The sequence below is a fragment of the Phascolarctos cinereus genome, unplaced genomic scaffold (genome assembly GCF_003287225.1).
Source record: "Phascolarctos cinereus isolate Bilbo 61053 unplaced genomic scaffold, phaCin_HiC Scaffold_4;HRSCAF=312, whole genome shotgun sequence".
Taxonomy (NCBI): Eukaryota; Metazoa; Chordata; class Mammalia; order Diprotodontia; family Phascolarctidae; genus Phascolarctos; species Phascolarctos cinereus.
The window spans coordinates 104,944,527-104,970,310 of record NW_027555847.1 but is presented as its reverse complement, the minus strand read 5'-3'; the positions used below and the strand labels follow the sequence as shown (position 1 = coordinate 104,970,310).

Genomic DNA, 25,784 nt, shown 5'->3' with positions numbered 1-25,784 from the left:
CTCTTCTGTAAAATGCAAGGGTTGAACTAGATGACCTTGGAGGTCCAGATCTATGACCCCGTAACAGCAATAAAACAGGAAATAGGACAAACAGAATTTCAGGCTAGATAGTTCAAATTTATACTTCTGGCCCTTATATGAATTGCTCATCCAACATTTCCCCCTTTGAAATTGGATTTTATTAATATTTATCCATATCTTTATCAGATTGGCTTCTGGGCTTCTGGTGGTGGAGACTCAGAGACTGGGGGTGATAAAGGTGTCAGCACTTTCTCTAACAAAACAAACAACAATTTTACAACTGGTATCATACAATAAAATTCTACTTAACAAATATTTATTAAGCACCTATTATGTTTGAGATCCCATGCTAGGCACTACATGGGATAGAGAGGTGGACAACATGTAAACCTGCTCCTATGGGCTTACAATCCAGTAAAAGAGTTAAGATATAAGACAACTGATAATCTTGGGGGCAGGGGAAGGATAACAAACAATAGCCTGTATTTGCAGTATTTAGTGGGAAAAAATATTCTACTCTATTTAAATAAGGCTTTGCTCTCTCTCCCTCTCTCCTTCTCCCTCCACATTTTTCTCCCTTCCTCCTCCTCCTCTTTCTCTCTCCTCCTCTCTCTTTCTCTCCTTCTCTCTCTCTCTTTCTAGTGTACTGTGACGTGTGGACAAGGGCTCAGATACCGGGTAGTACTCTGTATTGATCATCGAGGAATGCATACAGGTGGTTGCAGCCCCAAAACAAAGCCCCACATAAAAGAAGAATGCATTATACCCACTCCCTGCTATAAACCCAAAGGTAAGATGACAGGTGGCCCATTATGAAGCTGTTAATTGCTTCCTTGTTCTAGACCTGCTTTGATCTCCTTGGAATTTTTTAAAGTATCTTATTTTAAAGGGTTCTTGTCCCCTAGTAACTGTGTTTTGTGTTTTAAAGCTGCATTGGGTATATGTACATACATGTATCCCAAGCAAGTGTGGAATCCATTAAACTGACCTTCTTTAATTAAACTATAAATAAAGACAGAGATAGAGCCTAACCAATCATTAAGCTTTTTGAATGCCATTGTTGAAAAGTTTCATAGGACTTATCTACTTACAATCCATTTAAAAATAGCTCAAACACTGTGGAAGAATTCATTTGGCAACCCTTCTTTGCTGTTAAAAACAAAGAGAAAAACACATCTGAAAAAGAGTGGCACATACAGAGTAAGGGTAAAAGGCTGGAGTAGAATATATTATGCTTCAGCGGAAGTAAAAAAAGCACGGGTAGCAATCCTGATCTCAGACAAAACAAAAGCAAAAATAGATCTTAACAAAAGAGATAAGGAAGGAAACTACTTCCTGCTAAAAGGCACTATAGACAAATAAAGTAATATCGTTACTAAACATATGTGCACCAAATGGTATAGCATCCAAATTCTTAGAGAAGTTCAGGGAGTTAGAGGAAGAAATAGATAGCAAAACTATACTAGTGGGGGACCTCAACCTCCCCCTCTCTGAACTAGATAAATCTAACCACAAAACAAACAAGAAAGAAGTTAAGGAGGTGAATAGAACATTAGAAAAGTTAGGTATGATAGACCTCTGGAGAAAACTGAATAGGGATAGAAAGGAATATACTATTTTCTCGGTGGTACATACACAAAAATTGACCATGTACTAGGGCATTAAAAACCTCACAATCCAATGCAGAAAGGCAGAAATATTAAATGCATCCTTTTCAGATCAAGATGCAATAAAAATTATATGTAATAAAGGGCCATGGAAAGACAGACTAGGACTAAATAATCTAATCCTAAAAAATGATAGAGTCAAACAACAAATCATAGAAACAATCAATAATTTCATTCAAGAGAATGACAATAATGAGACAACATACCAAAACTTATGGGATGCAGCAAAACAGTTCTTAGGAGAAGTTTTATATCTCTAAATGTTTACATAAATAAAATAGAAAAAGTGGAGATCAATGAATTGGGAATACAACTAAAAATTAAAAATCCTCAATTAAACATCAAATTAGAAATATTGAAAACCAAAGGAAAATTAATAAAATTGAAATCAAGAAAACTATTGAACTAATAAATAAAACCAAGAGCTGGTTTTATGAAAAAACCAATAAAATAGATAAACCTTTGGTTAATTTAATTAAAAAAAAGAAAGAAGAAAACCAAATTACTAGTATCAAGAATTAAAAAGGTGAAGCTACCACCAAGGAAGAGGAAATTAAAACAATAGTTGGGAATTATTTTGCCCAACTATATGCCAACAAATTTGACAATCTAAGTGAAATGGATACATATTTACAAAAATATAAATTGCCCAGATTAACAGAAGAGGAAGTAAAATACTTAAATAACCCCATGTCAGAAAAAGAAATTGAACAAGCCATTGATGAACTCCCTAGGAAAAAATCTCCAAGGCCAGATGGATTTACATGTGAATTCTATCAAACATTTAAAGAACAGTTAATTCCAATACTATATAGACTATTTGGGAAAATAGGTAAAGAAGGAGTCTTACCAAATTCTTTTTATGATACAAATATGGTGCTGATACCTAAACCAGGAAGAGTCAAAACAGAGAAAGAAAATTATAGACCAATTTCTCTAATGAATATAGATGCAAAAATTTTAAGCAAAATATTAGCAAATAGATTGCAGCAACTATATAAGAATAATACACTACGACCAGGTAGAATTTATACCAGGAATGCAGAGCTGGTTCAATATTAGGAAAACTATCAGCATAATTGATCATATCAACACCAAAACTAACAGAAACTGCATGATCATCTCAATAGATGCAGAAAAAGCTTTTGACAAAATACAACACCCATTCCTATTAAAAAAGAAACACTAGAACACATAGGTATAAATGGATTCTTCCTTAAAATAATGAATAGCATCTATCTAAAACCTTCAGCAAGCATAATACGTAATGGGGACAAGCTAGAAGCATTTCCAATAAGATCAGGGGTGAAACAATTCAATATTGTACTGGAAACATTAGCTTTAGTAATAAGAGAAGAAAAAGAAATTAAAGGTATTAGAATAGGCAAAGAAGAAACAACGCTATCACTCCTTGCAGATGAAATGATGATATACTTAGAGAATCCTAAAAGAATCAAGTAAAAAACTACTCGAAATAATAAACAACTTTAGCCAAGTTGCAGGCTATAAAATAAATCCACATAATCATCAGCAATTCTATATATTACCAACAAAGACCAACAGCAAGAGATAGAAAGAAAAATTCCATTTAAACTCATCGTAGACATTACAAAATATTTTGGAGTCTACTTCCTGAAACAAACCCAGGAACTCTATGAACACAATTACAAAACACTTTTCACACAAATGAAGTCAGATCTAAATAACTGGAAAAACATCAGTTGCTCATGGGTAGGCCAAGCTAATATAATAAAAATGACAATTCTACCTAAGCTAATTTACTTATTCAGTGCCATGCCAATCAAACTACCAAAAAATTATTTTATAGAGTTAGAAAAAATAATAACAAGATTCATTTGGAAGAACAAAAGGTCCAGAATATCAAGGGAACTAATGAAAAGAAATGCAGGGGAAGGTGGCCTAGCAATTCCAGATCTCAAATTGTATCATAAAGCAGCAATCATCAAAAACAAAGGGGAAAATTGCACCCAGTTTCTGGAGCACAGGACACATTTTTAATAAGCTTAAATATGTCTCACTGTCAAAATATAAATCTGTCCATATTGATGTGCAATTTTAAAAATATCAAATATATTTTCATATATTAAGACAATTTTGAACATCTATATAATCAAAATGTCAAGATCTCAATCAAGAACTGTAAATAAAGCATTTTTTTTACTAGAAATTGCAAATACTTTAAGTTCATAAAAATCTCACTGGTATCTCAATTTTTAAAAAAATTAAATTCTAAACTTAATAAAAACACAGTCAAACATTTCCATACGTAAAGCAGAATAAAAAAGGGGGGAACAGTTACAGGAGAAACAATCTCAATTAGTTTTTTATCATGTTTAGAAATGAGCGTATTATTGTTACTAGAACAAAGAGGGACAGAGATTTCAGCTGCAAGAGTGAGAAGGCAACAGCTACAGCCAGTAGACCAGAGCAAGGCACCATCCTCTTTTCTACGCTGAAGTTAAACACAGAATATAAGATCTGGAAGGAATGGGACTCTTCCCCCCTACCTCTCACCTCTTTCTAGTTTTGATAGGTCAATCCATTATACTGCTCTTGCAAACTGCTTTGTCCTGAAAGGACTTTATGTTGATGAATCTGTCACAAGGTTGGCAACATTACTTTTGGAGTCTTTCTCTTCCATGTGGATCTGGCAGTCAGAAGTCATAGGACCCTTCCATGTATATGCTAACTCATTTTCCCAGAATGTGATAACTAGGTCATATAGATATACTCTGCATATGACATTACATTTATTTATATATATGTATGTATATTTTTTAAAACTCATTTACCAGACACAAGATAAAAGTTCTACTTATTGAAAACTCTTCTTTTAAAAAAAACTGACTCTCATATCCCATCTGATTTTTAAAACTGCTTTTTAAATTTATTTATCTCTACATTGTCAATCAAATTTTTACTCCTTACCACAAACTATGATGTCTTGGGCAAAAGTGAATGTCATTACAAGTTCTAAACTATGATTAAAAAAAGAAATCATTGAAAAGAATGGCAGTAATCAATTATGACAAATGGTTACTCACAGAAAGGAAAAAAGTGATTGCTCATATATGAAATGAAGCTTCATTGTCTATTGCTAGTAGTTTTTTGTTTTGTTTATTTGTTTGTTTAATGGAAAGAGAAGCTCAGGCTTCTACCTAAAATAGAGTCCCTCTTTAGTTTTGATTTATCTTGCTGGGAATGTATAGAATGTCAGTAAAACTCCTTTTTGTGGAGATATACCACATTGCTAGCTTTCAAATCATGGCAGTCCATTCTGGATTGAGCAGCTCAATATTTTTCATTGGCTTTACTTTTAAGGTAATTAAACAGTGCACATATATAAAAGGGAAGTGATGATATCCTTAATTTAAAGTAGTAATATGTTTTCTAGTTCTCTCTTTAGCAAGCCACTTCAGAGAATGAAAAGTAGTTTGTGGTTAACTATCTGAGAATGAAACCTTGTTTTTCACAGTTAAGTAGAAAGATCTGGCTTGCTAAACAGCATTAAAATGCCATATAATTCTACAGTGTGTGCGTGTGTATGAATATGGGCATATTTCTTTCATCTTTGTAATTACATATTCTAAAATGGTGATAGTGCTTCTTTGGCTTATGTAATAAAAGCAGATTCACTCATAAATGGTACCAATAAATATGTCAGAATAGGAATCTTGGCAGCCATTTTTGTGAAGGCTGGGAAGCATATTCTAAATTAGTGGGCTAATGTGGAGGAAATGGTGGAACAAAGCAAATGATTGATTATGGCTTATGTTCTAACTTCCAGGTGTTTTGCAAATGGTACCTGCGTGAGTAAGATACGTTCATGGTGGCATAATCCCATCATTGTGGGAGTTCCCTCCATCAAGTACAGATCACCACCTAGCCACATCTTATCCTATGATCCCATGATCCTCCTACAAATTCACCTTAGAAAATATACCCAGTAAATCCAAAGTCCTCCCCTAGGTCTTTTAACATTTTGTGAGGACACTAGAGCACTTGGACTATCCACTGTTATCTCGTGCTACATGGTTCCTTTGTTCATGTATTATCTTAATTTCATTCCATTTCCTGCGAATGTCATTGCTGAGAATTATAGCATATAGCCAGATATTCCAAGCAATATGTTATGAGTTCAAATTACCAGATTTCTTTTCCATTTTAAGAAACAGTGCAGACCATATTTAGCTAAAAGGAGTTGTGCTGTGAGAAATGTTGAACTGTATCAGAGCCATATTGTAAATTCTTATATTTTGTGCTAATTTTTAAAAGGTAGTATTGTTTTATCTTTTTTCAAGAATGAAAGATGAAGGGGCAGCTAGGTGGTGCAGTGGATAAAGCTCTGGCCTTGGAGTCAGGAGGACCTGAGTTCAAATAAGGCCTCAGACTTATGACATGTACTAGCTGTGTGACCCTGGGCAAGTCACTTAACCCCAATTGCCTCACTAAAAGAAAAAAAAAAAGAATGAAAGATAAAGTGGCCGCTCATTAGACTCAGAGTTGATGATTCCAAGATAGAGACTTAAAAAATATTAATAAGAGGCTTCCTTTTCCCCCATCATAAAAACCTACATGCTATATACATAGCTACCAGTAGCACTAACGTTGCAAAGCATTGTTTTTGTTTGGTTCCCTATTTCTTGAGGTGTATCTCAGCCATTACCAAGACTTAGTCCAAGCTTACACACAGAAAGTCAGATTTATACATATCCTTTAAGTGTGTAAATAGTGGATTCAATCAAAGGGCCATACTTGAGGACATAGAGGGCCACATATGGCCTCAAGGCCACAGGTTCCCATTCCTGCTGTAGAATTTCCATAAGAAAAAAGCATTAATTCATTTATGTAAGGCCTTTATTAAAATTACAAATGTCTGCACAAGATAGGCATGCTCAGACAGTTTTCAGGTTAACATACAATTATCAGAAGTATTTATTCTATCATTCTTTATATACTCTGTTGTCTGTTTCTTTATGCATAGCCATTACCCCATTTCTCTTAAACTCCAATGTGGAGAGCCAAGCAGAGTCAAGAAATATGTATGGGAAATAGCAAGGCCATGGGCACTAGCCATCCATCACTGACAATGATTGGGAACAGTTAGTTGGATGACAACAATATTTGTGTCAAGTTTTTAATTCTCCATTACTAAATTTTAAACTCCTTGAGAAAGAGAACATGTCTTACTTTTCTAACACCCAGAGCCCTTGCCCCTTATCTCAGCATATAATAGGCACTCAATTGGTGCTTTTTTTAAAAACTTGAAATTAATTACATAAAAAGATGCTTAAAAACTTTCCTGTGTAACTCAGTATGGAACCTATCTTCTTGGTGTTGTCATTTCCCCCTTGTTTCTATTGCTCGAGCTCAACAATGAACTTTTTATAACGTACAACACAGGGCATAAAAAGTTCTTTGTTCATCAGAATACACAAAGCTTTTCTCTCGGGAAACAGTTCCTAGTTGTAGGATTCTAATGATATGAGTTCAATTCAAATAAAAGAACCAGGAAATTAATAAGTCAACTATTAGTTATTAGCACATAATCAACAGAGAAAACCTCTCTTTGCAAATATATAGCCCACAGAGACAGAGAAGCTTAGAGAGAAAACAGACTTCCCTGGAACCCAAACTTAGTTCTGAGCTCATCTTTTTCATGTCTATGCATATGCTTTTCAGAGAAACTTCCTGTGGAAGCCAAGCTGCCATGGCATAAGCAAGCTCAAGAACTGGAAGAAGGAGCCGTGGTGTCAGAAGAGCCCTCGTAAGTTTTGAGAGTACACGTTGTTTTTCTTTTCAAGCCATTTAATTAAAAAAGAAAGTGCCTCCCTGGTCTCAGCTTTCACAGGTTCTAAGTTTCAAACTAAGTGTAAACATCCTAAGATTGATGAAATATGGCTTTGTGGTTTCCCAAACATAGATATGCCAATAATATTTTTTCACAACTTGTGCTTGCTCGTGGAAAGTTTTTCAACATTGCCCAGAGAGGGAAAAGTGGAGATTGTGCCATCTTCCCTCATCAGCCTTGTAGGCTATTTTTCTTTCCTCCCTCCTTAAGGTTTGTCCTCCAACAAAACAGAGCCAAATCTATACCCTTTGATGATAGAAAATTTTGTGGATGAGAAGGATGGAGAGCTCATCCCATCCCCCAACTTTTCAATGTGGCTATGTAAGCAATGCAAATGCATCAAGAATCTGTCCTTTTGTAAGCATAGGAAACTTCCCTTTGTTTATCTTCTTTTCCCCAATGCAGATCACAGCCTATCTACTACACAGTAAATGAGTCCAAGTAGTTACTTGAGGCACATAGAGGTTAGGTAATTTGACTGTGCTTGCAGAACTAATAAGTATTACAAGTGAGATTTGAACCCAAGTCTCTATAACTCCAAGCCCAGTACTCTATCCATTATTACATACTGCAGAGACCACAGAGTCCAAGGAAATAGGAATAAGTCTAGGAGAAGCAAAGTGTATTAGCTCTCCTTTCTTCTGCCTAATAGAGGTGGGTATCCGAATGGAGGAGAGGGCCATGTTTCGCTTCAATTAATGACTGTTCCACTGTGGCTTTGACTGTGACCTTGTAACTGGGTGGTGACGGACTGCTCCATTTTTAACAAAAAGTAGTCTCAACAAGAGAGACAGTGCAGCTTGTTGGATAGATCCGGCCTTGGCATCAGAAAAATCCAGGTTTAAGACATTCCTCTGACACATACCATGTGATGCTGGGCTAGTCACTTAACCTCTTACTGCCCCCAAGTAACACTCAAAGACTCTAAGTTCCACAACAGTTGTCAGTCTGCATTGTTAGAAGAAATTGGTTCCTTAGGATTCCTCTATAACATGAAATCTCCAGGTCCATTTGAAAAAAAAAAAAACTCAGCCAATGACATACAGGTCTTCATTTATGCTGCCCACCATCTCTCATAAAGAGAAGTAAGTAAAAGCATTAAATAGATTGGTATAAATCCAACAACACAACTAGAAAAAGGACTCAGAGTACTCACTCTAATAATGGTAAAATGAAAGTCATCTCCAGATGGGAAGGTTAGCATATTATCAATAAACAGCAACCACACCCAAAATCATCTCTGCGCAAATGGTTTTTGGTATGTAAAATGTCTTTCAAAATAAGCATTGTTTTCTTATGAACGTGTGGATTAAATTTCCCTTGAGTCATGATGTTTTGAAAGTTCTTTTTTTCTTTTTCTTTTTTCTATTGAAAACTAAAGTATATAATTCTGCAATTTAGAATTTTCTTGAACCTATTCACTTTAAAAATGAATTTGCTAGGGCACAGAATAAGTTCTCTGTTTTCAAATTGAAAAGGAAAAAGAAACAAGGGAAAAGATCCCCCAAAATACATTTTTCAAATGTGTGTATATATGTGTGTATATATACATATATGTGTATATATTTCCATATATACACACATACATACGCACACAGGGCCCTCTAAAAAGTCAGTGCATTTTTAAACTTATTAGAGCTTTAATAGAGGACATCCTGTATGGTAGGTCTGAATCTGATATTTCATCAGTGTTGTGAATTCTGGTTTCAAAACTTCTTCTACCATTCAGGCTAACAACACATTTGAAAGTTATTGTCTAAGAAAGTCTCCCAGGAGTTAAATAAACAACCAGCAATATGTGCCAGAGGCAGGACTTGAACCCAAATACTCCAAGGACGCCACTGTGTCCATTGTACCATGCTGTCTTACACAGCTCTGACTTGAAGAACTAACTGGTTAGCAAGGGCATACTGATAGAGGACTGACTGGGATCAGGAAGTCTTGACTTAAGATTTGAGGGCCATGGTTAATTTTCTAAAGATCTAAGTTGGTAATTCTTTAAAGTTTCTGAATTGGAGACAATTTGTTACTCTGCTTTGCTTTCCCCATCAGGAAGTCCCCAATCCCAACGAGCTAGCATATTTGTATGTTTACACTTACACATAATATCCAAGAACGGGTTTAGATAGTAACAAAATAAATTGTAGTCATTCACTCAGTTCTCCCCATAGGTCACATTTCTGGCCCAAGACGACATCAGGGAAGATTTCAGTTATTTGTATTTTCTGAAAAGAAGTATTTGTTATTTGTTCTTTAATTTAAAAGATACTTACTTCACCCTCCCCTGCTTCTATGGAAAAACAAGCAACAACATATAACATTAGGGGAAAGGCAGTTAGACTGATTTGAGATTATGATACAGCCTTAACAGCATCATTTTAAGGTTCAAACTTGGGACTTTCTCCAACAAGAACCTGGCTCAAACAACCTATTCTGCTTCCTTAGTTTTTGTTTTTGGGTTTGTTTGTTTTTGTTTTTGTTTTTGTTTTCCCCAAGGGATATTAACTGTTCCCATTTAGGACACAGAAAGATGTCATATAAACAAAACAGTTTACTCCATACTTATGTAAAGCTTGAGCTAAATCTAAAACCAGAAGGGCATTATTTTACTAAAAATCAACCATACTGCTCTCTTTCATGTATTCTATATTTTGTCAGTTATCTTCTATCATAATCCCATGTTTATTGCTATATTTTGACCTGCTTTAAGTAACATCAGAGCATAGCAGAAATTAATTTAAACATCTTTCATCGATAAATATCTTTCCCGCAGTTAAATACCCATCAAATTGAAGGAGCATGCATAGTTTAATACCTACCAAAACATTACGGGTACCCTAGTTCAGGGTATTTTATAAGTTGCTTTGTCCACTTAAAGTCTGATTGAGGTGCATTGTGTTTAGCTTTCATCTTAATAAAATCCCCAAAGCAGTTAAACACATAGTTCCAGTCATTGAAACTGCAGCCACATATTAGACTAATAAATTTTACTCTTAGTTTCATGGAATTGCCATCTTGGCATGATTAATCGGAATTGAAGTAGATGGTAATCGGAGCACTGGGGCAGTGCAAAGGAAATGGACACTATTGTACTCAAAACAATAATTATTTTTATACCAAAATGAAATAAGTGGCAGCTGTAGAATACTGTAATGAAGTGTATATAGTTTCCATATTTTATGTACTTCATATGTTCAGTTCACTGAATCCTATTTTAAAAAAAAAAGGTCCAGAGTTCCACACAAACCACTTTTGTTTAATTTTTAATTGATTTTAATTTGAGAGACATAATTTTGCAGGCCTGGATTCTTTTAACAAGTTTTTAAAATATATATCTATAGCAAATGCTAATTACTCACCAGTGAATAATGACAAAATGATGTGCTGTCAGCAAGTTGTTTCTTCTCCCCCCTCCTCAAATGGTTTTGTTTGAATGGTAATGTTTAGATATGGAGGTGTCTGAAAGGAAAGAAAGAAGTGGCCACAGGGATCCAAGATCTTAGCTCTTGTTCAGTGATGTACCTTTCTTGGAGAATTGCTTTAAAGAGGTAGTAAAGAGTATTTCCCAGAATGTGAATAGGAATTCCGCCACCTCATCGGTACGGAGAGAAGGCAGTGCTGTGTTTCTGAAAGAGCACGAATAGAAGGGCAGCTAGGTGACATGGTGGATAGAGTACCGGCCCTGAAGTCAGGAGGACCTGAGTTCAAGTATGGCCTCAGACCAAACACTTGACACTTACTAGCTGTGTGACCCTGGGCAAGTCACTTAACCCCAATTGCCTAAAAATTAAAAAAAAATATTTAAAAAAAAAAAGCACTTGGGATTCCTTGTATAAGGTCGGGGTTTAGACCTTATCTCTGCGACTGATTAGCCATGTGACCCTGGGCATGTCATTTTAATTCTAAGAGCTTCAGTTTCTGCATCTCTTAAATAGAGATAATATGCTATCTACTTCACAGGGCTATTGAGAGGAAACTATGAAGGTTATAGAAATGTGCAGTCTTACTATAATCATAGATAAGTAAGAAAGTCCATTTGTTGCACATGTAAAGTGTTAAGTAAATGGTTAACAATCATAATCCTAAAATGTGGAATAGTAAGCTGATTTTTTTGTTTTAGTTCAATCATTTTTCAATCATGTCCAACTCTTCGTGACCCCACATGGAGTTTTCTTGGCAAAGATACTGAGGTGGTTTGCCATTGCCTTATTAAGTGACTTGCCAAGGGTCACAGAGGGAGTAAGTGTCTGAGGCCAGATTTGAACTCATGGAGATGAGTCTTCCTGACTCCAGGCCCAGCACTCTATCCTTTGTGCCACCTAGCTGCCCCTTGTAAGCTATTAAAGACCATTATAAATAAGAATCTAAGGTCATGATGGGAATCAGCCACTGTAAGATAAATGCGATATTTTCACATACTGGTCTGACTTTCTGCAAAAAACACTGAATAATGTGATCTCTAAGAACCTTTTTCATGTTCAAAGTCAAGCTGCTGTCCTCCTTGCCATTTATAGCGTACATGTTCTCTGTGTTGCTTTTCCAATATTGGATCTGGGTTGCACTGTCAGCCATCCCACTTTGCAAGATCTGCCACACAAGGAACAGCAGAAATGTGTAAGACAGCCAGGGGAAGAGGTACAATTCTTGGTCTGACCTAAACCAAAGCTAAATGACACACCAGCAGGTTTGGTTCAGAGAGCACTGAATTTGGAGTCAAAGAACCAGGATTCAAATACTGGCTCTCTGATATTTCCTACCTGTATGACCTGACACAACTTATTTCAGTCTCTCAGAACCTTGACTTTGTCATCTATAAAATAATGGAGCGAGGAATGGACTACTAGATCTTAGGATGATAAATTTAGTTAGAAGGGACCTTGAAGGTGACAGAGTCCAACTTTCTGATTTTTTTCTTTGTATTTTTATCTTTCAGTTAACAAGTATTTATTTTCTCTCCTTTGCATAACCACCCCTTCCAATTAAAAAAAAAAGAATTAAAAACCTTGCAATAAATATGTATAGTTGACCAAAACAAATTCCCACATTGTACACGTCCAAAAACATATATCTTACTCTGAATCTTGAATCCATCATGTCTCTGTCAGAAGGTAGGTAGCATAGTTCATTATTAGTCCTCTGAAAATGCTTAGTCATTGCATCGCTAAGAGACGTTAAGTCTTTCAAAGTTGTTAGTCTTTATGTGGTCATTACTGCATAAATTGTTCTCCTATGTTTGCTCATTTCATTTTGTATCACTCCAAACTGTTCCTGCCCTTTTCTTTCTTTCTCTCTTTACAATCTACACTCTGAGGTTTGAAGGTGGTGTGTTTCTTGGGATTTTTTTGCTTACAACTAATCCCTCCTTGAATCTACCATCTTTCTTCTTATTATTCTCTACCCATCCCCTCTTTTTTCTCTGATGAGTTGAATGTACTTCTACACCAAATTCTTTCTGTGCATGTGTTCTACCATCTTTTAATTACTTCATATGAAGGTAAGGTTCAAGTGATACATGTGCCCCTCCCTTTCCTCCTTGTTCATATAATCTCCTTCTTATGTACTTCAGCTATACGAAATAAGCTCTCCCATTCTTCATTAGTATATTCCTTTTTCCTTTATTTTCCTTTCCTTTAATATCATCAAAATATGATAAATTTATTCACAGGACCTCTAACATATTTATGCCTATCACCTCAATATCTGTTTGGTTTTTTTTCCATATTTAAACATTTCTAGGTAGCTAGATAGTGGATAAAACATTGGGACTAGAGTCAGGAAGACTGAGGTTCAAATCTGGCCTCAGACACTTACTAGCTGTGTGACCCTGGGCAAGTCATTTAATCTGTGTTTGCCTTAATCTGTTGGAGAAAGAAATGGCAAAACACTCCAGTAACTTGGCCAAGAAAAACCCATAGAAAGTATGGTCCATGGGTTCACGTATAGTTGGATGTGACTGAACAACTGCACAACAAATTACCCCAATGACATTACCGCTCTGAGGGTATACTTATATCAACTCCCCCTATTAAATTGTAAAATGCTTCATCCTTGTATAATCACTTCTGATTGTTCTTCTTATGTTTATCTTGAATCTTGTGATTGTATTTCAAAATTTCTATTCAGTTCTTTTCTTCAGGATCTCTTGGAAGTCTTCTATTTCATTAAAGATCCATTTTTTTCCAAGTGTAGGATCATAGTAAATTTTGCTAAGTAAGTTAGGATTCTTTGTAAACCCATATTTTTTGCTTTTGGAATGTCATGTTATATTATATCCCTCGTGTAGGAATAGCTGCTAAATTTTGTGTGATTCTGACTGTGGCTTCTTATTAGTTGAACTCTTTCTGGCTGCTTACAGTATTTTTTTTTCTTTGATCTAGAAGCTCTGGATTTTGGCTAGGATGTTGCTGAGATTTTTCATTTAGGAGTTTATTTCAGGAGGTAACCAAAGGATTTTTTTCTATCTTTATTTGCCCTCTGGTTCTTTAAAATCAAAGGAATTTTCTTTCAAGTTTCCTAAAATATCATATCCAGGCTCTTTTTTTGGTTCATGATGGTTTTCAGGTAATAAAATGATTTTAAAATTATTTCTCTTTGATCTGTTTTCCAGGTCAGTTGTTTTTTATATAAAATATATTACGGTTTCATGCAGTCATTACCTTCTATTTGGTTCATTCTAATTTTCAAGGAGCCTGATACTTGGGTCAGGGTTTATGTCTCTTATACTAAGTTATTAATTCTGCTTTCATGTCTTTTCTTCTCATTTCTTTTCCAGTTCTTTTCTCTAGAAGTCTCATTTCATGTATAGTATCATTTAAACCCTTTTTTAAACTCTTGCTTTATTTCTTCCAGGAATTTTAATTGATCTTACAGTCAAGATTTATTTTTCTTTAGGACTTTGCTTGTAGGTATTTTGGAGTTGTTTTCTTATTCTGGGTTTAGTTTTGAATATCCCAAGCCTGGTAGTAACTCTTTATTGTGGGCATCTTTTTTTAACTCATTCTTCCACCTTACTTCCTGAATTGGGACTTTGTATTATGACAAAGCTCTATATTCTTGTAGAGTGAATTTCAAAGCCTTTCTCAGGCCTTTTTTGTATTATCTGGAGTCATCCTGATGCAATTTTAGGGACTGAGTTTTGTGTTCTTCAAGGATGTCAGGAACAGCTAAGGTCAGGGACATTCAAACTTTGTTGTATTGTTGTTCAGCCATTTTTCAGTCACATCAGACTGTTCCTTACTCCATTTGGGGTTTTCTTGGCAAGGATATTGGGGTGAGTTACACTTCCTTCTCCAGCTCATTTTACAGATAACAAAATTGAGGCAAAAAGGATTAAGTGACTTGCCCAAGGTCTAGCCACATGGCTAGTAGCTGTCTAAAGCCAGATTTGAACTCAGGAAGATGAATTTTCCTGATTCCAGCCTGGCACTCTATCCACTGAACCATTTAGCTGCTCCCAATTCAAACTTTAAATGCACTATAAGAGGTCTGATGGAGGGTGATATCTGATTGTTTCCCTGCAATTCTAAGTTTTAAAAGATCTTAACTCTAGTTTGAGTCTAGAAAACACAACTATGGGTTTGCCTCTGGTTAATAATAGTAATAATAATAATAATAACTAGCATTTATAAAGTGCCTATTATGTACTAGGCCCTGTGCAAAGTGTTTTAAAATATGAGCTCATCTGATCCTCACAATCCTGGTGTTAGAGCACTGGTAGACTACTGCTGGTCCCAGTCCCCATCAGCAAGCTGGGAAGACTCTGCAGGTTGAGAGATAGAACTGCAGGCTCCCCTTTTGTCTAAACTCCTTCCCCTTCTTATTCCTTGTTACTCAGATGCAGGCCTCAGACCTGGATGAGTCTAAATCCATGGCCTCACTCTTCATCATTGTCCAGTATACAGCCTTAGGCTGGGTCTGAGCTGAATTTTGTTCTTAGATCACCAGTGATCACCACTCCTTCAGGTGCTCTCCTTAGATCTCTGTTAGAACACCTGTGGGGAAGATATGTGGGGTTCTGTTTCCTCCTATTCTGCCATCCTCCAACTTTCTCATTTTACAAGTAAGAAAACTGAGACCCAAAGAGATTAAGTCATTTGGTCCAAAGAACACGAATAGTTAAGTAGAAAAGCTAGGATTCAACCTCAAATCTACTGACTCCAAAGCTAGCACTTTTCACTGTACTGCATTGCCCTTAAAGACCCTTCTAACTGTAAATTCTTTGATATGACCTATGGTCTTCAATTATTACCGTCATTGCCAGTTGACCCAATTCACTACAGAAAATCTGAAAAACGGCAACAATATTAAATACTTGCAGGAATAAAAGGCAAATGGTGGGCATTACTCATAATGAAGACTACCCCCAAAAAGCCATTAAAATACCTTGGGTTTCTTTTTAAATTTCAGATCTTTCTATATATATTCCCAGGAAAGAGACATGAAAAAAATGATGCCCCGGTTTTTTCAGGTTCACTGAGTACAAATCTACAAGAAAGTGTGGAGTTTATATAACAGGAAGAAAGGTGGCGTTTAGAGATAAATTTGAGAAAAAGAGGTCCATAGAATTTTAAGACCATTAAAGACCTCAATTTTCTTATATAGTTTTAATAGATTCCTAAATTGTAGGAAATGGGATGGATGAAGTAACAAAGTAACAAAATTATCTCTGGACTCACCTTTTTCCACCAGTAGGTCAAATTATGTCCTTTCTGAGTTTGGCCATCACTGACTGCTAAGAACATCAAGTTAGGTTTGGGATATGTTATTTAAAAGCTAGACTGAATGTATCAATTACAAATATGTAAATATATATGGTTTTATATATACATAGAGAGAGTTATGGTTATGACCATTTTAAAGTTCTCAAAATTCAGCTTGAGCTCATAGTTGGTAGGGGATCAGGGATATATGTATACCATAATTTGTCCTCCCTATAAGCTCAGGCCAGTCACAAAGCAAACTTTTCTGGAATGGGCAAAAGAATTATTTAATAGTCAACAAGTCTTTTATTTTCAATGCTTGATTTTAACTTTCTGTTGGGACAGAGGGATAAACATCACTTGAAGCCTAGTAGACAAAATAGAAATTTTGACAGTTTAATTGCTTAGAGGGTATGGGGTTGGAGATAATACTACAGTGACCATTTTGAAATAGGACCCAGGAGAGAATCTTTTTTGCTACTGAACAGGAACTTACTACCCTGGAAGCTAGATGCCTTGTTGAATATGCCTAATCCTGCATATGAGTAGGAAGGAAATGGTTCATTTCCTTGACTCCTTCAGGCCACTAACATACTATTGAATACAGTGGATGATGTAATTTACCAAATGGTACAGCTAAGGGTGGAGGTAACTATATGAGATGGATACTCAATGACAAAGATGACAAAAATAACAATAATAATGACTCACATCTCTTCGTGTCTTAACAACAGAAAGAAAGAACCATAGTATTTAAAAAACCTAGCCTTCTATTTCAAGTTCCCTAAGTTTCTATAGATCATATAGTTTTTACTTCCCAGAACTACTAGGCACTCAGGCAGAAGAAAAGAGGACAAATGGGGTACCCAAGCAAATCAAATCCTTCCTAGTTTTGTGTTGCTCAGAGCAGATTTGTAACTAGCACAAAGCCACCAGAGCTTTGTTCTATGATGCCAGTATGGAGGCTGGGAAGGCTCCCCAAAGCAGGGGTGCTGGGGAATGGTTGGCCACTGGAGGACCACTCTCAGAAAAAATCTCTGCATCCCAACCCCTACTTTGATTCCCATCATCATCATTCCTCTCTCCCCTGGCCTGCTTTCCTTTCTGCATCAACCTGACTTCACCCACCTGATGCCACCTACCCATGGATTGCCTGTTCTAAAGACCCACAGCAGATGGGATGAATGATCAGGATCATCAATGATAAGCAAAATATGTAGACCAGAAACGTCCTGGTTCACCTTTTCTTCTTCATACTCGTTTTCATCATCCCTACCATCCCCAATACCATAGCACCAGGACTGCCCTAAACTGTCTTGATCTTCTGACCTCAAGGTATCCTGGGATCTGTTTTTACCTTTCCTCCTTTTTCTGAATTTGCCCGACTTGCTGATTTCTAAATTATTGTTTCTTGCTTAGAGCTGTGTTCCAGATAGTCAGAACCTGGCTGAAGGCAGCAGGTAGGAGAGGGGGTGCTTTTCACATGATAGGTACTTATTTCATTGAATTGTGTTGGGTGTCCTCCCTCCCCCATCGCTTAATGAACAGCCTTCACAGCAAGTCCCTGGGGCTTTCCAGATGAACGTCTTTAATGTAACCCACACAAGACAGGGAGGGATACATGGTCTCATGTTCCATGATGTTGCATTTTTTAAAATCCTGCATTGTCTTGTTGGATTCCCAGCTCCATGGCTGGGAAAACATTTTTGTGCTTTAACACGATACCCGGGCTTTTAACATGTTGCCATAAATAACTTTGGTGTGAGCCATTAAAGAAAAAAAAAAGGCAAGAAAGAAAGAAAGCAGAGGGCAACCATAATATCTGGATGCCAGATGGCATCAGCTTAGTGACGAGGCTGATTCAATGAGAAACTGAAGGAAATTCTTGTCATGCATTTGTATGAACAGAACTCATAAGGAATTAGATATAGAAAGAAAGGCCAATAATAGTCAATATAGTAATGCTGAAGGCCTTAAATACCTTGTTTACATTTTTAAATGTATTTTGAAAATATAATGCCTAGGCATATATCTATATTATTCCCATTGGAAGGTGTCTGAGAATGTGGATGACTTAACCCAGTGGTTAAGAATATGAATACTTTTTTAGGAAAAAAAAAGTGACTAGAAATGTTAATTGTCTGACATGTGTTTTTATATTTGCCCCCAAAGTATATTTAGTGAACCAAACATCAGTAATGGTTCCAGAAAGTGCTGTTTTTTATAGCCACAAAACAAGGTGCTTGAATAGAATTCTCTTACAAGCAACAGAAACACAGAACAAGAGCTTGTTAAAAGAAAAAAAATTCTCTTGATATATTTCTTTGTCATCTAACAATATAGCACCTGATTTGTCTTTCTGTAGTGTAAAAACACTGCTTAGAGATAATTGAACAGACAACAGAGCCATTCAAACTAAACATTCTAAATTTTACTCTCCATAAGTAAAGAAATTCACAATGACTCTTTTGTGTAGCTGGTACAAAGTACGGCTAAACCTCTGTCCCAGACCAACCAATTTACCCAGCATTCTCTAATCATCTCTTGCTCTTTCCAGTATTACTGCTGTTAGTGTGATATAGTGGAGAGAGGAATGAACCTGCAATCCAGAGATGGGTTCAAATCCTATCTCACACACTTACTAGATGTTAGAAATTAAAGGTAAGTCATTTAACTTTTCAGAACCTCAGTTTCCTCATCTGTAAGATGAAAATAATACTTATACTTAACTACTTCACAAGGTTGTTGTGAGAAGAGCTACATAAATGTAACATTATTCTTACACTATCTCCTTCCACACTCCTGAAATGTTCTCACCATACCTAAGTCTTCAAAGACTACCCATCCTTCAAGACCCACCCAGAGACTCCCCTCTTCTACAAAACGGATCTTGAGTTGTCAGTTTTCATCTTCTCTGTTTATAAATTCCTAATAATGTTGGTACCATCGCTAATCATAATATTTAATAATTATATATTCAGTCAAACCTTATTTGGATGTCTCACAATAATGCAGGAATGACCCCCTACTCTTTGGGCAGCTAGGTTGGCATAGAGAATAGAACACTGGAACTGGAGTCAAGAAGATTTGCATTCAAATTCTCAGACATCTGCTAGCTTTGTGACCCTAGGCAAGTCATTTAACCTTTATCTACCTCAGTTTCCTCATCTGTAAAATGAAGACAATAATAACATCTACCCAACAGGGTTGTTGTGAAGATCATCTGAAATAACATATGTAACATGCTTTGTAAACCTCAAAGTTCTATGTAAATACTAGCTCTTCTTAGAGGTCTTGCTAGTGGAACATACTTTCTGCCAAGGCATACCAAGCTACAAAGTTTTCTATGGTAACTCCAGTAATTATGATTGTATCTGTTGACTGAAATTGAGTCAGGCTGAGTGGAGAGAGACCCATCACCAGCAGGCTGGTCATCTGGTGATAGGTTTTTTTAGGCCCAATGATTCATAAAGGCATGAGAGGTTGTAATATAATTCCTTGGTGGAGATCACCTAAGCTGACTAAGTCACAGATACACGAAACATCGAAGTAATCATAACAACTTATTTATGTGGCATTTTATGGACATTATCATCTAGGTCATTCATGTGGAATTTTGTGATATGGAATTTAATCCTGTGTTCTCATTTAAAATTTTCCATGCTTTGTTTCCTCATTGCAATCATCCTCCTCAAGAGCCAGGCCATTTCCTGTATATCTCCATATTCCCTACAGCACCCAACATAGCGAACATAGAGGTGTTCAATAAATATTGAATTACATGATTGGATAATCAAGTGCTTGGGTTGGTTACAGGGAGCCCCAAAACCCTAGTTTAGATAGATTATATTGAAATTGTTCATCTTGGAACCACTTTCATAAGACCTAATGGATATGTTGAGTGATCTGAGCTTTTTGTTGGTATGAGAACTCCTTCCATACATGGATACTGTGATCCTTCCCAACATCATATAGGTTGGTCACCTTGGCCAAAAAATTCACCATATGGTGGCCTAAATTCTGGTGATAAGTTTCTCCATATTTATCCTAACTAGGGTCTTGAATTCTGACCAAGAGAAAGCAGGTATAGAAATCCTAAGGTGTTCTTTATTTTTTTTTAACGTTTTATGATGGCTCATGGTTCCTCCACTAAAATCCTTCTTTAAAACCTTATAGGGAGCAGCTAGGTGGTGCAGTGGATAGAGCTCAAGCCTTGGAGTCAGGAGGACCTGAGTTCAAATCCTGCCTCAGGCACTTGACACTTACTAGCTGTGTGACCCTGGGCAAGTCACTTAACCCCAATTGCTTTACCAAAAAGCAAAAAACAAAACAACAACAACAACAACAACAAAAACCTTATCATGGTCTAGCAATGACTGTGGTTTCTCAATGACTATATTAGAATAAGACCCACCAACCTGGAGAGACTTAAAGTCTAGAACCAATGTTAAGAGTGTGTGCCTGTTGTCAAAGAGCTAACCTCGCAAAGTTCAGAGGAAATCTTCCCCTTTCAGTTAGCTTCAGGGTGATGGATAGTTTGTCCATAAAAATTTATATTTTTGTTAAGTTTTAGAAGCCGCAAACCAACAAAATTACTGGTCCCTGAAATGATCCTAGTTATAGACGTAGTACGTATTAGTGGCATCTGATGAAAGGGAATCCAATCATGAATTTTTTCGTGGAATTTCCAGACTGTACCCAGTGTTCTCTGTGGGAATGTCATGCATGTCTGAGTTGAGACATGGCAATGGTTTGGCCGAGACCCGGTAGCCCAACAGTTTAAATAAGGAATGAAGGAAGAATGCAGAAGGGATTGAGTATGAGGACAAAATGAGCCTGAATCAAATTGATAGCATATGTAAAATGAGACTGGAATTTGGCTATGACAGCAAGGTTAATTAATACTACAGAGAAATGAACTTGTAGCAGGGATGACATCTTTAGTCAGAGCAAATGATCAAGTCATTGGAATTTAATCTCATTAGAGATAGGGCTCAATGATTCCCAACTGTATGCTGTGGAAATGGGCTGTAGAAACTACTGATATGTTTCCCTAAACACTGGATTTCTCCGTTTATGTCACACACAACTAGGGGCCAGAATCTACTTGTGTGTGTGTGTGTGTGTGTGTGTGTGTGTGTGTGTGACAGGGAGAAAGAGAGAGAGAGATGAGGAATCAGCCTTTCTTTCTCTCATAAAAGGAATATCATTCAGTAGCATAGCCACTTTTTCCCACAACCACCACTGCCTAATTTGTCAACATCACTTCATCCATTACTACCTCAATGCATACTTTGTCCACTGAGAGGTAGTATGGCATAATGGACAGCATTGCTAAATCTATCATTAAGAAGACCAAATTGTAATCCCACCTTAGACCCTCTAGCAGCATGCCTGTGGGCAAATCATCTATAACCTCATCTATAAAATGGGCATAATACCTACCTCAAATGGTTCTTGGGAGGCTGAAATGAGAAGAGAGTGAAATACTTTGCAAAGTTTAAATGATATATAAATAGAGTCAGAAAGTACCAGATTCAAGTGCTGTGTCTGACATTTATTGGTTCTGTGGCTGTGGACAACCTCTCAGTGCTCCCAGACAATTCTCTGAAGCTCTAAGGTGCAGCTGTTTACCTACATTGTTAGCCAATTAGTATTTATTAAAGCACCTACTATGAGCAAGGCACTGTGCTAAACACCAGAGATGCAGAAAGAGGAAAAAAAAAAACCAAAAAAAATATTACCAGTCCCTGCTCTTGAAGAGCTCACAGCGTAACAGAAGGGATACGAAAGCAATTATATACAAGTAAGCTATATACAGGAGAAAATGGAGATAATCCATAGAGAGAAGGCACTACACTTAAGGGGGAATCAGGAAAAGGAATGGAATAGGGCATTTATGTAGTGCCTGCTGTGTGCCAGGCACTATGCTAAATGCTTTACTATTATTATCTCTTTTGATCCTCACAGCAACCCTGAGAGGGCAGAGCTACTGTTATCTCCACTGCATAGATGAGGAAATCAAGGCAAACAAAGGTTAAGTGACTGGCCCAAAGTCACATAGCTAGTGTCTGAGACCAAATCTGAGCTCAGGCCTTCCGAACTCCAGGTCCAAGGCTTCATCCATGCTAAAAATTAGCTTAGTTTTTCTGAGCCTGATTCCTCAGCGCCTGAGAGGTTTGACTGGCTGGCCTCTGACGCCCCTTCTCAGTCTCTCATCCTATGAAAACCAGGATCTCTTGACTCCCAGATCCAGGGGTTTTTGCTGCACTACACTGTGAATTATTATTATTCCTCCAATATCTGGGATAAAATGTACTTGACTCCTTTACTTGGCTCACAGCACGTATGCAAAAAACTAATTCAACAGAAAACTGTACGTAGAAGATTATTTTCCCCTTCCATTATCAGAATATTCTACAGCAAACCAAGTTATTCTAAATCTTAGCTTCACCCACCCGAGGGTTTGCTCCTCCACTTATTTTACCGAAAGCGAACTCCAAGCTGTATCGCTCAGCGGTGCCCTAGAGAGTGACAAAGACAAATTAATGGAATCGCCGTGTGCCAAAATAAAGCATGGGCCCTGTCACCACCAATATATGTTAAGTCCATTAAGTTCTGGTTTAATTAACTGAACTTTAGCAGGAAAGCCACAGCAAACTTGTTGAATTAGCGGAAAGAAACTCTCACAACATGCCAGATAAACCCTTTATTCCATATGAAGTAGAAATAGTTCCTGAAAAGGATTTAGCATTTGCAGTAAATGAGATTTTTATCAAAGTCAAGCAAAAAAAAAATCAGCTTTTCATTGAAACTACAATCTGGCTTCAAGCTGATATCTACTCACCCCCAGTAAAAAGAAGGGAGAGGGGCCTTAGTAAAAGCAGCCATGACATTTTGATCTCTGGAAAATGTTTTTTTGTAACGATCAAACCAACCTCAAGAAATGCCTTATTCTGAATCCATGCTGTGTCTGGCTAAACCCAAAAAGCCAAGTGGGAGGTAAATTCACTGTTATATAAGTGCTGAGCCCTCAGTTCAGTTTTCAAGGCTTATAATAAGTATATTAAGAGCAGGGAGGCCCAGCAAAATTATTCTGTTTCATTCAGCTCTGCTCCATCCTGCTTGTATATTCCTACCTACCTATAGACCATTTGGTTTTTCATCTTTCTCAACCCTCCTTATGAAGTCTTAGAAAGTCCAGAAAGGAATGGGAGTTAACTATAGGCTTCTGCCCACACAAGGAAAAGCATCGTTTCATCTGTGAGACATATGAAAATGACTAGTGAAAGATTTCAAGCATCCATAAATCCCTTTCTTCTATAAGATGCCTGTGTATCAAGAAAACACATGCTTTATCAAGACTGAGTTGAGACTTAATAGTCACATACTTATAACAATTTTAACTTGACACACAAACTAAATGATGAAGTGATACCCCCGTACAGGTAAATGAGTTTGAGATATCTTGCCAAAGAACATGTAATAGGAAATGGTAATGAAGCCTCTCACTGCAGCCACAAAATTAACGTTCCATAATTTGGAGAGGCCGTAAGACAGTCCTATATCAGGAAAAGGCTGTTAATTCATCATGCCAGGGCTGGCCCCTAAAAAGAATAAATTGATTGCTTACACAAGAAATATGACTTTTTTTTCTAATTTTTTTTTAACCTAGAGAGTTTTCTAGTTTTTTATTGCTCTCTCTGGCCTGGTCATTGGTTTTCTTTCCTGCGTAGATGCTTACTAACCCAGTCACTCTTCATAGATTCTCCATTTCATCTAACAACTGCTAATTATTCCTTTCTTAACATCAACCCCCTCCAAGTCGTTCATCATAAACAGCACCATGAAGTCAGCCCTAAGGTTACCAGATGCCAAACTACCTTCCCTCTAGGTTTTTTTTTCCTCTTTACATCCAACCAGAGCGTTTTCTAGAAGTAAAACAGGGCCTCTCTTCTCCTAAGATCTTCACTTATAAACATATCAGGAACGTACTTAGTGAGGCCTTCAAGAGGACTTTAACAAAAGGCTAAGTAGCTTGCCCAGGGTAATATACTGAGTAAGTGCCAGAGGTTATAGTTGAACCCAAGTCTTTCTCACCCTAGGCCCAGCCCTGGATCTACTCTACCATTCTACCTTGTTCCCAGGGGTGTGCTGGAACCAGTTCCAATGGGAGCCAGTTGTTAAATTTTCAGTATGAACATTTATAGCTGGAAAATCAGAAAATACTACAAATCAGGGCTTGATTTATTGTTTTGTTAATTGTCTAAATTAAGGGAGTGACAGAGAAAATTTTAATAATGAAGATTAAATCTTAAAGTGTATCATGCTTTAGAGAGCCAGTTGTTAAACATTTCCCTGCACACCTCTGCCAGTACCACATTTATTCAGCCATAACCTAATCATTGGAAATGTAGGGTTATTTCAATTTTTTCACTATTGCCAATGTAGCTTCTATGAATGCTTTTTGTAACTGTCTCCTTTATTTTAATACCATCTTTAGGATAAAGTTAAGATCTTAAAAACCAACTATAAGTTTTAACCATTCAGAGGTATCCTACATCCCAAAGAAATTATTTTAAAAAAAAAAGATAAAGGAAAAGACCTATCCATACAGACACATTCATATCTACTCTATTTTTACTAGCAAAAAAACTAGAAACAACTTTCATGGCCAACCAACAATTAGGGAATTACTAAACAAGCTGTGATATGTCAACATAATGAATTATTATTTCAAGATTTAAAGAAGGAGACAAACTTGGGCAATGCAAAAGACATGTGAAATGATGCGTAGTGAAGACAATGGAATGGAAACAGTGCTGTTACAGGGAGACACCTTTTGTTACGTTTATATTATTTCTCTTCAAAAAAATAAAAATGTATCTTGGATATTACTTTATTCCACAGTATTCACTTAACAACAATTAAGAAATAGAACTTGCTGCTAGTTGTTGATTTTTTTAGCTGCATTTGTTAGCATCAGCAACAAAACTGTCCTTCATTTTGGCAATTTCTCATGAACATTTTTGTTGTCTTGCTAAGGAACATAATAAGGTGGAAAAGTCCTAGAACATGGCAAAGGTGCATGAGGCCCCTTGACTATATGTGGACAGTTATTATAAATGGAAGGAATTTGATATGATATATTTTGGGATTAGTGACTTAGCTAATCCTTTGGAAAATTTTGCTTGGATCAAATCAATGAGATTTGTTAATCACCTACTAAGTGCTAAGGCACTGTGCTAAGTGCTGAGAACACAAAGGCAAAAACTAGTCCTAGTCCCTACTCTCAAAGAGTTCATGGTCTAAGTGGACTATGTACAAACAAAATGCAAATACATACATACATACATATCTATATCTATATCTATATCTATATCTATATCTATATCTATATCTATATCTATATCTATGTCTATGTCTATGTCTATGTCTATGTCTATATCTATATCTATATCTATATCTATATCTATATCTATGTCATGTCTATGTCTATGTCTATGTCTATGTCTATATCTATAT

General features: G+C 36.6%; 1 protein-coding gene across 1 annotated transcript in view; it reads left to right on the top strand.

Annotated features, from left to right (window-relative positions):
* The window catches only part of ADAMTSL1 (ADAMTS like 1), a 409,980-nt gene that overhangs the window by 209,073 nt on the left and 175,123 nt on the right, over positions 1-25,784 (top strand). The window contains 2 exon segments of the mRNA XM_078152482.1: positions 664-811; positions 7,392-7,476. Of these exon segments, the coding sequence (XP_078008608.1) occupies positions 664-811; positions 7,392-7,476 (233 nt within the window).